Source organism: Prunus dulcis, chromosome 3 (genome assembly GCF_902201215.1).
Source record: "Prunus dulcis chromosome 3, ALMONDv2, whole genome shotgun sequence".
NCBI classification, from domain to species: Eukaryota; Viridiplantae; Streptophyta; class Magnoliopsida; order Rosales; family Rosaceae; genus Prunus; species Prunus dulcis.
The window spans coordinates 1722242-1738693 of record NC_047652.1 but is presented as its reverse complement, the minus strand read 5'-3'; the positions used below and the strand labels follow the sequence as shown (position 1 = coordinate 1738693).

Here is a 16452-nt window from a genome sequence, read left to right as displayed (position 1 = left end):
GATTAAGTTTGAATGTTAATCTCATTTTGAATGTGAGAGAGATTGTCTATGTCCCGTGCATTTCCAAATTGGTAGTATATATAACCCTCTTGGTATTTGTATATGCACGTGTGGTGATAAGATGGCTGAATCTGCTATCAATCCTTCTTGGTGAACTCGAATGCCTTGATTCTTAAGTTGACGGTGAGAACTGGCCTTAGTCCTGTCTTTTATTGACAAGTTAGTTCAGTAGGCCTTTAATGTTCAAATCGCATTTAATGTGGTTGCTTAGTCCTTGGTTTACCACCTAAAATCTCCCCCAGCTGTCAAGATTAGACGAAATCCTTTGGGTAAACCCATTTAAAACTGTGGGTAAAAGTACCAAGTAAAAGATCAAACAAGTTTGGGCTGCAGCCATTGGGTCCATGACTTGACCCAATTGAGACGTTATCTCTTCCTTAGCTTGGATAGAAACCTTGACTTTTTGGCCCAAAGCTAATTCTCGTGATGATTGAGGCCCTTACCCCAGATGTTATTCTCTCATGATATCAAGAGTCTATTGACTTACAGTCAGAAATTTTTCTTCTTTTCTATTCCTCATGGCCTCTTCTTCTGATTTCGGTGATGCTCTTCCCTCTGTCTCTCAAGCTGTTCATTTCAAGCTTGATCGAAATAACTATCCCATTTGGTTGGTCTAGATTCTCCCTCTCCTCAAGAGCCGTAATATGATGTCCTTTGTCAAAGATGATGCCATCGCTCCTCTTCCTTTTCTTAGGAATGACAAGGGCAAGCTTACTGATGTCATTAATCCTACTTACGATACTTCGATTCAACAAGAACAATTGGTTTTATCCTGGATCAATAGTTCTCTTAGTTCTACAGTTCTTGCCACTGTCGGTCGTCTTACTTACTTCTGCTCATTCTACTAGGGTGGCTCTTGAAAAATGTTTCGCCTCTCTGAATCAGAATCGGATTTTGCAGCTTCGTAGTGAACTCTTTCGTACTGCTCGTGATGATTCCTTCAATGCTGATTACTTGGACAAGGTCAATGTTATTGCCGACAACCTCACGTTATCTGGTTCTTCTATTCCTGACTCCGATCTTCTTGCTATCATTATGAATAATGTTGGGCCCTTATATGAGTCTATTGTTGGGTCTGCTCAAGCCTGTGAAACCCCTATTACATATGCCGATCTTGAGGCTCTCTTACTCTTTGCTGAACAACGCCATCTTGCGGTTCATGCTCCTACATGTGATGGTCGTGTTGAAGTTGGCTCACCTAAAGATATGAAAGGAGTGAAGGAAACAGACAGTCAAAAGAGTTGTAGTCGTTTTGACTGGGCTTTGCCGCTCGAGCGGCAAAATAGTGGTTTCTTGCCTTGGCACTGGCGCTCGAGAGAAACCTGCTCGCTTTCGAGTGACAAAGCGAGAATTCACGCTTTCTGCTAGAGCCGGAGGCGAGTCTCCAACGCGGATCCTTGGTGAATTAGGATAGATTGTCACCCTACGACATATAAATAAGCACTTTAATGCTAGGTTATTATAACATGAGAAAACTAAGGCATGAAATTGGGTTTGAGCCAAGAGTGAGAGAAAAAAGAGCTAGGGTTTGTCAGATAGCAAAGAGGGTTCTTCATTGTAACCAAATGGGTTCTTTCATACTAGTGAATTTCTCGGGGATCACCAAGAGGACATAGGCACAACGCTAAATTTCTATAAATTCTTGTGTTGTTTGTTTGCTTCTTTACTTTTCGATTTGTGTGTGCTTTATCTTTGTGTGGTTTATGTCTGATAGTTCTATAGTCCATCAACGACAAGGTCTTGGAGTGTTTTTCACAACATATTGTCCCACAAAATCCAAATGCCACTAGAGTAACAATTGGCATTCACAACCAAGGAAAATCATTCTTGACAACAAATGCAACCAGAGTCCAACACACCATTCTTGACATCAACAAGGATCTTCTGCATCAAAGCACTTGTCCAAATAAACAAGGGTTTGTGGCCCCAAAGTAGAGTCATTAGTAGGGTTAAAGGCCCTTAAACTGACTGGTGCATTTCTGGAAGGTTACCAAGGGTTGTGGACTTTCTTGCTTCTTTTCAATTGATCATTTTAAGAACATCTCACACGTATTTTCACTCGTTAATGTTGTAATTGTAGCATAATTTAGTGTATGACACAAATATATTTTTCTTTAATTAAAATTGAATTGTATAGTTAATCTAACTTTCTCATAGATTTATTGACACATTGTGTACAGGCATCAAGCTGAGCCTCATAAAAATGAATTCCAACAATTGGCTCTTATATATATGTTGCATCCTTTAAGTTGGATGAGCTGCACAATACAGTATTTAGGCTTTGGAAGGCAATGGGACCCACTTGCGGTACTCTGCAAGAGCCCACAGAGGGTAGATGTTTCTGTAAGCTGCATAATGAAGCATGCAGTTCTTCATGATCACTCCTGTAATTTCCTGCCATAGTTCAGTGATTAATGGTTAGAAAAAGTTACAAGTAAAAGTTAAGCAGATTGTAATGCAAGTCATGCTATGCTAAGAAAGGTACCTGTTGGGGAAAATCCCCATTTTCCATTTGAGAATTGATAATCAACTTCGCCGCGCGATGAAGAGGTGCAGGGTCTCTGTCTGCCTGTCCAGCATGAATCAGACCCATCATAGCCCATCCAGTGTGCACTAAATTTGATCGGTTTCCTTCTAGCGGAACGTACTCCTGAATCACCCACCACAGAGATAAATATTTTAATGTAAGACAATAGGATTGTTTAAGAAACTTGAAGCTTAAAAAGACAATCCACCTCCCTCATTTTACCTTTTTGGGACATGAAAGGTAGCTCTCTCCCCAACCACCATTCTCTCTTTGTGTTTTGAGTAAAAAGTTAACCCCTTTGCGCGTGGCTAAACAATTATTGAAAGTCTTGCCGGCAGCTGCTAACCCTCCAAGGGCAAACCAGGAACCATATGTGAAGCAAACTCCCCAATTTCCATACCTGTGCAAAATGGTCCTCAACTAAGTTATTCTTCTCCTCTAGTTGTTAATTGAAACAAACATTTATATATTTACATATCTGACTATCTAAACATACCATGAACCATCTGGCATTTGTATACTTTCAATGTACTGCGTAGCATTGGTAATGGAATGATCAATCTCTTTCTTCCTGTGCCCAGGATACAACTTCTTAAACAGAACCAAAGCCTGAATTGCAGTTGAAGTGCATTCAACATATTCATGCTCAACCACAATGTCCACGAAGAATTCAGTGGGATTTAACATCTAGGGGAAACAAAAAAGAGAAAGAGACTACAGAGTAAGTATCTGCTAATGGATATTTCAAGAACATTAACTTCTTACTTCTAACCAATCTGACTCCAATTTGTTAAAATGCTTACTTCTAACCAATCTGCAGCTCCTGCTGGTTCCCAGGCTGCCAAACCACCATTTTTACTCTGCAATGAGTTGTGAAATAAAGCTTTTTAATTCATGAGTTGAGTACAGAGACATAGAAGACCCAATTTGCTTACTGCAGGGAAACCACATGCCACTCAAACTCATATTTATGACTTAAGATGCAAGATAAGAGTACTTGAAGACACATTAGCTGTTACCTGAAGGGAAAGTAGGACATTGACAGAATCATATAATCGCTCAGGTTCCATTTTTTCACCAACTATATCTGGTCGCATCATCGAGAACAGCAGGCAACACTGTAGAGGGGGCTATTGTGAGAAACCTGGAGATAATTAACCAACAGGGTGGATATCTCAATTGAAGCGCTCATTACCTTTAAACCCTCTGCAGTGCAATCAGAAACTTGCCATCCATGGTCTTGATCAGAGAAAGTCCATGATCCCTTGGAAATATGGCGGTACATGCTTTTGAAGTCACCAGATGGATTGTCCTTGACCTGTACAGTTTGAATACAAAGGATTCATTAGTCTGAACAAATGAATGGTTACACATTTACATTAAAAAATGATAATTTAGTTGACTCTAGTTAAAATTGAACCTGAGATTTCTTGATGAAGTCATGTCCTCTAGCCAGCGTAGGTCCAATTTCATCAGTGAGATTGCTAGCAAGCAAAGCTTGAATTGCAAACCCAGTATCCCACTCTTGACTACCAAAACTCTGCATATATCAATCAAACAATAAACATGTCAACTTCTAGGTGAGTTACTCCTTAAAATTAAAAGCATTTGTGAATATACAAAAAAATAAAGAAGTTTACAACATTCCATAAATAATTTGGGATGCTATATATACCAAACCTGCATCTTCATCCCATCTTCAGCAACCCATAAATAATCTGGGATCCTAGCAAGATGCTTCTTAAAATAGTCTCCATTTGGATCTTCAGCCCAACAAGCAAGCATACATAACACCTGTTCAAGTAATGCAAATAACATGATGAGAATCTGAAAAGCTAATATTTTTCTCCAGTCTCCTATAAGGTACATCAGTATCCTTATCCACATTACCTTTTCCACACATCCAGTGGTAATATATCTGCTGTTTTCATCTTCATAATGAATATGCTTCATTGTTACTTGAAGAGCTTTTTCTCTGATCAACTTGTTAAACGGCCAGCGAGTAAAAAGAGGCTCTGTACATATGTAGAGACTATCCCACATAATGTCCTGTATCCAAGGGTGAGGGTAGTAGATATCCTCCTGCAATTAAATTACCGTAATCAGGTTCTGTACAAAAACAAGAATCATAAACTGATTAATTCATTTAACTAAGTTTAACTCACTTTCGCGCAGTGATGGCGAACTCCCTTCCAATTAATTTCATTGTAAGGTTGAGCATATAGTTCTTCCCTTAATTGCAGAATGAGAGGTGTGATTGGGCCAACAAACCTCTTCCCATATAAATATGACATAGGCATGTAAACCATCCTACAATAGCACCACATTTTTGCTGCATTTTCAAGATAAAAGAGGTTAAAAACTAAGACTTCTAACTAAATCACAAGGACACTCCTTGAGTTTGCAGAGTTCTTCAATCTGCAGGTGTGCTAACCTGGATGCATAGGAAGAAATGAAGGCAGCATCCAAAACTCCGGCGGCATTGGGTTGCTTCCAGACCACTCAAACACGCCAAGTATCTACAACAAAAGCAACATACTCATATTAATTGAAGCCTAATAAATGCAACTATTACTCATATTTTTTCCATTCAACAAGGCCATACGTACCGAAAGCCAAGTCTTTCCCCAAGAGGGCATGTGTGTGACACTACCATGATCAAGAATCCATTTCCTTGCTCTGGCACAAGCATTGTCCTGGCCTCCATCAGGTCCTTCTCCGAGAATACGCATACAAATGTAGCTCAGGGCTGTGCAGAACATGGTGCTGTGTCCTTCAATATGTAATCCCCAACCACCATCTTGATTCTGAAAATACATTACCATTCTTTATATACTAGTTTAACACAAAATATGCACAATGAGTGGAAATTAAATTTAAAAATTGATCCCATTTGTATGAACCAAGTAAATAAGTATGTACCTGATGGTAGTATATGTAACGCAGAATTTCTTTGCGATGCTCTGCTGGGAATACAGTATTAAGATGCCCTGTAATGTATGTACACATAACCTGCAAAAAAAAATTGGAATTAAAAAGGGAAAATTAGTAAAAAGCTCCAAAACATTCATATTTTAGTAAAAAAATCTAACTAAAGCTCTAAAAATAACTGTAATTATAAGGAAATTAGAAATTATATACTCACCAAAGGAGGAAGGAAAAACAATGGGCCAGCATTTTCAGCAGGCCAATGGCCATCACTTGCCTGCAAGGCTGAAAAGAAGTGAACAGATCTTCTCAGTGAGGCTGTGGCCTTTTCATATGTGATTTCCTCGCCATCCTCAACCTTTACTGGGGGAATTGTCTGCTTGAAGTTATTCTCTTTTAGGAACTGCAGTGTAGTGAACAGAGTATTTAGAGTGGAATTAGAGAAAAATGTAAATAAAATTCATGATGCTGATTGTAAAATTCTAATTTAGTATTAGTCCACAAATATATCAGTGATATTTTAAAAAGGGGGAATCGAACCTAGGACCTCGGATGGAACTACAAGATTTGAATACTAGGGAGATGTTGACACTCCCAAAAATTTATTATTATGTAATCATTCCTTTGTTTTTATTTTTCTCTTATTACCACTTTCCAGAGATTGGCCCACCACTAGCAATATCGATATTGTCCCTAACTTAACCACCTATTTAGCAGGTGTGAGATTTTATACAAAGACCTCGATGTTATTAGGAGTGGAACCATTTATTATATTGGACTTTCCATTTTGTTAAGTTTCCGATGTGGGACTCGTGTATTCTTCAACAATTACTAGTCTACTAATATTCCTTTTTGCATTTTATTTGAAGAGGTTCTAAGTTTGAATTCAAGTCTTTATATTATTAAAATAAATTTAAAAAAACAAGACAAACTGATCAAAATTAAAAAGGTTTAACGCTATTCACACTCTTGTTGTCTCTTGTCTAACCTGTTGACGTGAAGGATAGTGTTTGGAATGGGTGTTAGAGTCTCTTATGGTGGATTCATGGAACACGAGCATCATGCAAACCTCTTATGAAACTTTAAATTTTTATATCCCCACACACACGCCACTATCAGCTTAAACAATTCCTTGGTTTAGGTCAATTCTCCGCCATCATTTTTACTTATTTATTTATTTTTCTGATAAACCCTCATAATCATCAGTTTGTCTATCTGCTCAAAACTTCTTAAAATAGCAACCGATCAACATTTACTTTACTGACCAATTTTCTACTACACGTTTATATGTTGATTAGAAATAATCAGACTTTGAATTTAAATCATTAGTCAAACTAATTTTTATATGCATGTGTGATCTAAAATTACAGTTTGACAACGTAAAATTCTAAGAAAACAACACTATAAGTTAATGAAATTAAGTGGATAAATACCTGCATACGCCATAGGAGGTCACCGCTAGGCTTGACCTGATAGCGATTATTGTAGAAATTAAGACGAGCCTCTTCCACCTCGGCTCGCTCTTCGGGAGTTCCTGCCTCAGGATCAAACTCAAATATCTGCCTCCCCACAAAGTCGTTTGTGCTGTAGATGTAAGGGTCATTCCCTCCATCTGCAACCTTAAGCTTCCACATCTTCAATATCTCTTCCTTATTATTATTCTATATATAGCTGCAACTGCTGTTCTACCTAAGAACCTGTTTCATGCATGCAATGTATGTATCTATGGATATTGAGAGAGAGAGAGAGAGAGAGAGAGAGAGACCCCGTACGTGAGAAGCTGCAAAAACCTTACTGTAGAGGTTGGTTATATAGCTAAGAATGAAAGAGAGGTGAGGTTGGCCAGCTACCTAGTTTATATATACATGTGTGTGTGTGTTTGTGTAATGGGAGAGTAGTTTTTCGTGATCAGCAACTAATCATTCTTTAATATGCTTCGATAGAGGAATAATACATATCGCCTTCCTAAATTTGTACATATGTATAACTTTTATAGAATAATGAGAGTTGTAACTGGCATTTCAAAATTTTTATTTTGCATTACTTCTTTTAAAACGGATAAAGAGAATGCAATATTATGGCAAATATGGGTAAAAACTTTCTCAATAACTTGAGCCTACCAGTCCCAGTAGCAATACGGAGAATTTTCAAAAACTTCTATATACAATAAGACTTAAGGCATTATTCTATTTTAATTTTTAGAGTTAGGATCTTTAATTATGAAAGATTTTTGTATAATACAGAGTAATTAAAAATGAAAGCTAATAAAAATTGCGTGTCCATATGGTTTTGGGGGATATGCATGATCTGAATTTGTCTTTTTCTTTGGCCATTGACTTGAGTTTGTGGTGATATCACATTGTAGGTCATATCACAAATGTACGCAGAATCTCTAGATTAGATTATGATGGCGTTGAATTTTTAGTTAGCGGAGATGTTAGGTATAAAGATTTTTATTGAAAGATTACACGTAACCCATATATAATGACCCTATTGACTGACAATTCACCAACATAATTAAATCTCTAATAGGGAAAAGCTTCTTCCTTTTATTCACTTCATTCTTTTTTTCTTCAAGAATTAATTCTTAGCAAGCTGAAAACTTGACACATGGATGGGATGTTCAAACTAACATTAGTTGATACATCAGATTAATGAACTCAAATTATCACATGAAAAGATCACATGCATATGTTTGGGGCTTAGCAACATTTGAATATGCACATAAATTTGGAAAAAGATTCTCCAGCTGGGAGAAAGCTATCTAAATATTTTTCACGGAATAAGTTGTATCTACATTAGTTGTTTTGTACATGTTTTTTTATTATCTTATCAATAAAATACTATCGCTCTTTTATAATAAAAAAATATAAACAGATTACTAATAATGGCATGAGGTCAACCGGCACCTAATCAAAGTTTCCCGCGATTACTGAGGCATATATACATTAAAATAGGAAACCACATGAAAAGTACGAAAAATGCAGGGACTTTTAAACAAAGAACACGATCTCTGAATCTCATACCAAAACAAAGCGAACAATAATCTAGGGTATAAAAGAAGTCTACGTTTTCTAAGCATGTAGGACCAAGGTGGAATAATAATTGAACAGGTATACTAAATACAATATATATGTTGATGTCGGTGTGATTAGCCCAATAATATATTTACCTTAGATACCATGTTTAATAATTTCTTGGAAATCGAATTTGACACATTTTTTAATATTAAGGAATAAAATATATGTCAACGGGGTCTAAACTCAGTGAAAAATAGCATTAACTTGCAGATTAGTAGTTTAAGATTCAAACCCTTATGCCACCGTGATTGTGTGTGTGAGAAAGGAAAATATCCGGAAGATGAGAGGAATGAAGACATGAGAAAGACATATGAAATCATATAGGTGAAAGCTAATAATTAAAAACAACAAAATTTTATTTTATAAAAGATTTTTCTCTCTCGACTTGATTTAAAAAGCAAAAGGCTGAAAACCCAAAAAGAAAGTGTTGATGATAGGATACCACATGCACTTAGTAGCACATTAAAGACAAATACTAACAAGTTTTGGAGTATTAACGCTGGAAACTTCATTAAAGACAAATCAAATACTAACAACTTTTGGAGTGTTATTTAGTGAATTTATTGTATTAGCCCACCAATGTGGACATATATAAACCAAGCACAAAGTATTCTACCATTCATATTCCTATCCTACACCTACGTATATTTATGATATGATTCCTTTCTCTAGCTGGTTTGACCTTTGCGAAGCTTAGGTTCATACCAAGTTATTCAAGGACCATGCTTTAACTATACTAATTATCCTCAATTCTTTATAATTTGTTTAATTAATCATCAATTTTCGCTCGTGTGAATGCCATTAGACTAAAAGATTATGAGTAATGCTAGGCATACCACATTTGCATATCACTTTGTTAGAGAGATTGATGGAGCCGGCCCACCTCTATTAGAGAGGTAATGTGGTATAATGACTAGCATTTTTGAAAGATTATTGGCTAATTGTTCAGGAGTTCCCCAATAAACTTAATAAATGTACATGCATGTAATATCTAAAAATAACAGTACAGTTAGGCTCAAATTCTTGAAAAAGCTAGGTCATATCTTGGCTACAAATGTATAAGGTTTAATTTTTAATGACCCAATTGACTCAACCAGTGAGAAGCTGCAAGATCCTCTCTCTCATTGGATTGTACACGAGTAATCTCATTGGATTTGAACAAGAAATTGAATTGCATTTGATTGCACACAAGTACTCGTAATTCCTCGTATATTTATTGAAAAATTTGTATTTTGTACAAAGTCATTCTCACTAAGCATCAAGCTGAACCCCCATAAAAATGATTTTCAACAATTGGCTCTTATATATAAGTTTAATCCTTTATGTTGGATGAGCTACACAATACTGTTAGCGATTTAGGCTTCCGAAGGCAATGGAACCCACTTGCGGTACTCTGCAAGAGCCCACAGAGGGTAGATATTTCTGTAAGCTGCATAATGTAGCATGCAGTTCTTCATGAACACTCCTGTGATTTCCTGCCATAGTTCAGTGATTAATGGTTAGAAAAAAGTTACAAGTAAAAATTAAGATTGCAATGCAAGTAATGTTGTGCTAAGAAAGATACCTGTTGGGGAAAATCCCCATTTTCCATTTGAGAATTGATAATCAACTTTGCTGCACGATGAAGAGGTGCAGGATCTCTTTCTGCCTGTCCAGCTTGAATCAGACCCATCATAGCCCATGCAGTGTGTACTAAATTCGATCGGTTTTCTTCAAGAGGAACGTACTCCTGTATCAACCGCCAAGAGAGAAATATTTTCATGTAAGACAATGGGATGGTTTAAGAAATTTGAAGCATGCTTAAAACGCAATCCACCTCCAACATCTTACCTTTTTTGGACATGAAAGGTAGCTCTCTCCCCAGCCACCGTTCTCTCTTTTGTGTCGTGAGTAGAAAGTTAACGCCTTTGCGCACGGTCAAACAATTATTGAAAGTCTTTCCGGCAGCTGCTAACCCTCCAAGGGCAAACCAGCTACCATATGTAAAGCAAACTCCCCAATTTCCATACCATGAACCATCTGGCATTTGTATGTTTTCAAGGTACTCTGTAGCATTGGTAATGAAATTGTCAATCTCTTTTTTCCTGTGCCCAGGATACAACTTCTTAAACAGAACTAAAGACTGAATTGCAGATGAAGTGCATTCAACATATTCGTGCTCGATCACAATGTCCGCAAAGAATTCTGTGGGATTTAACATCTGAGGGAAATAAAAGAGGAAAATATGTAGTAAGTATCTGCTAATGATTATTTTAAGAGCATTAATTTCTGTTCATCTGACAGATTTGCACAAGAACATGGCTTCAATTTGTTAGAATTCTTACTTCTAACCACTCTGCTGCTCCTGCTGGTTCCCAGGCTGCTAAACCACCATTCTTACTCTGCAATGATCCAAAAAATGGTGCTTAGTTAATGAGTACTTAGATATAAAAGAGCAATGCACTTGAAAAGAGAAGGGTTGAAGTGCTAAAAGTTAATTAAATTCTTCAAACTAAAGCAATGCACTTGAAAAGAGAAGGGTTGAAGTGCTAAAAGTTAATTAAATTCTTCAAACTAAAGCAACAATTAGGAGTGGCAACTCTAGGGTTAAAGAATCATGTGAAACAAATATAGATCAAATTGCTGCAGGGAAAGCACAAGCTTTCAAATCCATATCTATGACTAGCGGGTGCAGGATAAAAATACTTTAGACACAATCCTTTCTGCGGGCAAGTTCTCACCTGTAGGGAAAGTAGGACATTGACAGAATCGTATAACCTCTGAGGTTCCATTTTTTCACCAACTATATCTGGTCGCATTGTCGAGAACAACAGGCAACACTGCAGTGTAGGAGATTGTGAGAAACATGGAGATAAACAGACGGTGGATAAGTCAAATCGAAGCATTTGAGAAAATTTAGTTACCTTTAAACCCTCTGCGGTGCAATCAGAAACTTGCCATCCATGGTCTTGATCAGAGAAAGTCCATGATCCTTTAGAAATGTGGCGGTGCATGCTTTTGAAGTCACCAGATGGATTGTCCTTGACCTGTACAGTTTGAGCGCAAAGGATTCATTAGTCTGAACAAATTAATGGACACACATTTATAGGTAAACTATAGTTAAAATTGAACCTGAGATTTCTTGATGAAGTCATGTCCTCTAGCGAGCGTAGGTCCAATTTCATCAGTAAGATTGCTAGCAAGCAAAGCTTGAATGGCAAAACCAGTATCCCACTGCTGACTTCCAAAACTCTGCATATATCAATCAAACAATAAGTATGTAAACTTCTAAGGTTTTCCTCTTCTTTTAGGTGAGTTACACTTTGAATTAATGACCAAAGGAGAAAAACTCTGCCTTAAAATCATACGCATAAATGTTACAACAGCATAAATAATCTGGGATGCTATGTGTACTAACCTGCATCTTCATCCCATCTTCAGCAACCCATAAATAATCTGGGATCCTAGCAAGATGCTTCTTAAAATAGTCTCCATTTGGATCTTCAGCCCAACAAGCAAGCATACATAAAACCTGTTCAAGTAATGCAAATAACATGATGAGAATCTGAAAAGTTAATATTTTTCTCCAGTCTCCTATAAGGTACATCAGTATCCTTATCCACATTACCTTTTCCACACATCCAATGGTAATATATCTGCTGTTTTCATCTTCATAATGAATATGCTTCATTGTTACTTGAAGAGCTTTTTCTCTGATCAACTTGTTAAACGGCCAGCGAGTAAGAAGAGGCTCTGTACATATGTAGAGACTATCCCACATGATGTCCTGTATCCAAGGGTGAGGGTAGTAGATATCCTCCTGCAATTAAATTACTCTAATCAGGTTCTGTACTTAAACAAGAATCATAAACTGATTAATTCATTTAACTAAGTTTAACTCACTTTCGCGCAGTGATGGCGAACTCCCTTCCAATTAATTTCATTGTAAGGTTGAGCATAAAGTTCTTCCCTTAACTGCAGAATGAGAGGTGTGATTGGGCCAACAAACCTTTTCCCATATAAATATGACATAGGCATGTAAACCATCCTACAATAGCACCACATTTTTGCTGCATTTTCAAGATAAAAGAGGTTAAAAACTAAGACTTCTAACTAAATCACAAGGACACTCCTTGAGTTTGCAGAGTTCTTCAATCTGCAGGTGTGCTAACCTGGATGCATAGGAAGAAATGAAGGCAGCATCCAAAACTCCGGCGGCATTGGGTTGCTTCCAGACCACTCAAACACGCCAAGTATCTACAACAAAAGCAACATACTCATATTAATTGAAGCCTAATAAATGCAACTATTACTCATATTTTTTCCATTCAACAAGGCCATACGTACCGAAAGCCAAGTCTTTCCCCAAGAGGGCATGTGTGTGACACTACCATGATCAAGAATCCATTTCCTTGCTCTGGCACAAGCATTGTCCTGGCCTCCATCAGGTCCTTCTCCGAGAATGCGCATACAAATGTAGCTCAGGGCTGTGCAGAACATGGTGCTATGGCCTTCAATATGTAATCCCCAACCACCATCTTGATTCTGAAAATACATTACCATTCTTTATATACTAGTTTAACACAAAATATGCACAAGGAGTGGAAATTGAATTTAAAATTTCATCCTATTTGTGTGAACAAATATACCAAATAAGTGTGTACCTGATGATAGTATATGTAACGCAGAATTTCTTTGCGATGCTCTGCTGGGAATACAGTATTAAGATGCCCTGTAATGTATGTACACATGACCTGCATTTTTATTTTTTTTTTGTGGAATTAAAAAAGGAAAATTAGTATAAAAAAAAAATCTAACTAAATCTCTAATAAATAACTGTAATTACCATTAATTCTCAACCAACTACCAAACAATTCGAATACAAATTATGACTAATATTTAGTCTGCGGCTGCACCTAATGACCTTAGGCTGCCTACGTACCCTCCTTGAGGGATCAAGCCACACGTAGTTCTCCCTTAAAACCTAAACACCCACAAAGGCAATATCTCAATTCTTTTCTCTTTAATTCACATAATCTCCCCATACGCCGGTACTACCAACGCCACGTATGGGGCCTGTCAACACGCCGGATAACCTACGCCACGTGCGACCATGCCATACTATCACATATCTCCCCATACGCCGGTACAACCAGCGCCACGTATGGGGTCTGTCTCAACGCCGGATAACCTACGCCACGTGAGACCTACACGTCATATCACATAACTCCCCATACGCCGGTACAACCAACGCCACGCATGGGGCCTGTCCCAACGCCGGATAACCTACGCCACGCGGGACCTCAACATCATATCATAAATCTCCCCATACGCCGGTACAACCAACGCCACGTATGGGGCCTGTCGACACGCCGGATAACCTACGCCACGTGCGTCCTCAACACAATACTACAATATCTCCCCATACGCCGGTACAACCAACGCCACGTATGGGGCCTGTCTCAACGCCGGATAACCTACGCCACGTGAGACCTGACTTTCACTTGGTGGTGCTTGTAGTGAATCCAAAACCCGGGGAGGTACCTGAGGTAGTGCGTATAGCACTCGAACTGACATTCTAGACTCTGTTGTACCCTTGTACAACCATATATAACTATATAGTAATTCTAATATTGCGTAAATCCCAACCATAGTCTAGCACCCGATAATCCCCCTGGGAAGGTGAGATTACTCCGGGAGACTCACGGTCAACCAAGGGTCAAACTACCCTAACCCTGGTCAAACGGGCCCACAGGGACCACGACCTCCAAACTCCGATCCGAAAGTTCCTATGGGTTCTATAAGGTATAGGACACTTGTCCTGCAATTTTGGTTCAGATCGGACGGTCGGATCGCTCACGATCGCACGATCTAACGGTTAATATAAAATATAAACTTTAAATTATTAAATCGGAACATCCGGGGCTCCTATTCACGATCCGTGAATTCCTACACGATCCTAGAATTACCCAGATTAACATATATTAAATTTGGGACCATCCGGCGGTCCCAACCTATCGAACCCGGATAACGCCCGATAGGCGATATCCGTTCGATAGTCAAACGACGGCCGAATTGAGATCCGCGAAATCCTACGCGCTCGTGACGGCACGAGGACCTCAAAACTGCCCAGAGACACGCCGCCACCCTCGCCCACGCGCCGCCACACGCGCGGGCAGACCGGGTGTCCAAAGCGATTACGGTCCGTCGAAAAATCTTGGAACCGAGACTCCAAACTCCTACCCTAGTTAAAACACCCTATTTGGAGCCACTTTTGTTCTTGGACCTACCCCAAAAAGTGGCCGAAAATGGCCGAAAACAAACTCCCAAAATCGGCAGAATTTCAAATCGAAGATCAGCTATCCTAGGCTCAAAATTAACGAAATCCTATCCAAGCATCAGCTAGAGCATGGAAAATAGGTGGAAAACCATACCTTACTCGTCAAATTTGGAGAAGAAATGAGAAAGAACGAGCTCCTTGAAATGTGGGTTAAAACCGGTCGGATTTTTGCATTTTCCGGCGAGCACAGGTGGTTCCGGTGGCTGGGATTGGTCGGGATGGAAAGAGGAGGATGGCACGGTTCTTTTGGGACCGGTGCCACCCCAAGTGGTGGCCGGATGCGGCGGCGGCGGCCCAAAAACCGCCGCTGTGAACAGTAACTCGAGGGGGGGGCTGTTTCTGCGCAGGAGGAGAGAGAGAGAGAGAGGGAAAATCTGATTTTTATAAAAAATCCCATTTCGAAATATTTACGATTGTGCCACTGGGTTTCTTTTGACCATATCTCTCTCGTTACAACTCCGATTCGAGCCCACTACGTGTCTATGAACTCGTCTCAGCACAACCTATCCAAAAATACGAGTCACGGTCCCAAACTCTCTCCGACTAAAAATATGACCAAAATACCCTTAAATAATTAAATAATTAAATACAGGTTAAATATGGGGAAATTTGGGGTCGGGGTGTTACACCAAAGGAGGAAGGAAGAACAATGGGCCAGCATTTTCAGCAGGCCAATGGCCATCACTTGCCTGCAAGGCTGAAAAGAAGTGAACAGATCTTCTCAGTGAGGCTGTGGCCTTTTCATATGTGATTTCCTCGCCATCCTCAACCTTTACTGGGGGAATTGTCTGCTTGAAGTTATTCTCTTTTAGGAACTGCAGTTTAGTGAACAGAGTATTAAGAGTGGAATTAAAGAAAAAAGTAAATAAATTCATGATGCTGATTATAAAATTCTAATTTGGTATTAGTCCACAAATATATCAGTGATATTTAAGAAGGGGGGAATCGAAACTAGGACCTCTGATAGAACTCTAATACCACAAATTTATGATTGGTATTAGAGAAAAAGCAAGTTCATTCATGATGCTGATTATAGAACAAACTTATGAGTGCTAAAAAGAAGAAAAGGAATTCAAAAGTTGACAGGTTCGAAGCTAACTATCTGTCTAGTTGAATTTTCTTTATTTATTATTTATTTATTTATTTATGGTAGGATATGATATCAAGTTTGAAACCCCTTGGATTTATATAATAATAAAAACCAAGACAAACCTATCATATTTTATACCCACGCACACTCACGTTCTCTTGCTAAACTCAAATTTACAGTTTGACGACATAAGTCAACAAGAGAATATTACCGAGTATTAATGAAATATTAAATGGATAAATACCTGCATACGCCATAGGAGGTCACCGCTAGGCTTGACCTGATAGCGATTATTGTAAAAATTAAGACGAGCTTCTTCCACCTCAGCTCGCTCTTCGGGAGTTCCTGCCTCAGGATCAAACTCAAATATCTGCCTCCCCACAAAGTCGTTTGTGCTGTAGATGTAAGGGTCATTTCCTCCGTCTGCAACCTTAAGCTTCCACATTCT

At 38.6% G+C, this 16452-nt stretch overlaps 1 protein-coding gene and 1 pseudogene across 3 annotated transcripts in view; both read right to left on the bottom strand.

Moving 5' to 3' along the window:
- Positions 1 to 2245: 2245 nt before the first annotated feature.
- The window catches only part of LOC117622047 (beta-amyrin synthase-like), a 25140-nt gene continuing 10933 nt past the window's right edge, over positions 2246 to 16452 (bottom strand). The window contains exons 1-16 of one of the 2 annotated variants that reach the window (XM_034352558.1): positions 6949 to 7155; positions 5733 to 5918; positions 5510 to 5599; positions 5197 to 5394; positions 5022 to 5106; positions 4753 to 4919; positions 4478 to 4669; positions 4268 to 4381; positions 4008 to 4127; positions 3783 to 3905; positions 3607 to 3705; positions 3391 to 3447; positions 3084 to 3274; positions 2810 to 2987; positions 2546 to 2710; positions 2246 to 2454 (exon numbers count right to left, since the gene is read on the bottom strand). In XM_034352558.1, the coding sequence (XP_034208449.1) occupies positions 2335 to 2454; positions 2546 to 2710; positions 2810 to 2987; positions 3084 to 3274; positions 3391 to 3447; positions 3607 to 3705; positions 3783 to 3905; positions 4008 to 4127; positions 4268 to 4381; positions 4478 to 4669; positions 4753 to 4919; positions 5022 to 5106; positions 5197 to 5394; positions 5510 to 5599; positions 5733 to 5918; positions 6949 to 7149 (2286 nt within the window). In that variant the 5' untranslated portion in view covers positions 7150 to 7155 and the 3' untranslated portion in view covers positions 2246 to 2334. Of the gene's footprint in view, positions 2455 to 2545; positions 2711 to 2809; positions 2988 to 3083; positions 3275 to 3390; positions 3448 to 3606; positions 3706 to 3782; positions 3906 to 4007; positions 4128 to 4267; positions 4382 to 4477; positions 4670 to 4752; positions 4920 to 5021; positions 5107 to 5196; positions 5395 to 5509; positions 5600 to 5732; positions 5919 to 6948; positions 7156 to 16452 lie in introns of those variants that run through there. The other variant, XM_034352557.1, reaches the window with a different exon arrangement.
- On the bottom strand, positions 9725 to 16449 carry LOC117622042 (annotated as a pseudogene). The gene is made up of 15 exons (XR_004584941.1): positions 16249 to 16449; positions 15544 to 15729; positions 13239 to 13328; positions 12922 to 13119; positions 12747 to 12831; positions 12478 to 12644; positions 12203 to 12394; positions 11993 to 12106; positions 11707 to 11826; positions 11499 to 11621; positions 11316 to 11414; positions 10920 to 10976; positions 10426 to 10795; positions 10160 to 10324; positions 9725 to 10070 (listed from the first exon to the last, which is right to left on the bottom strand). The product of XR_004584941.1 is annotated as a beta-amyrin synthase-like (transcript).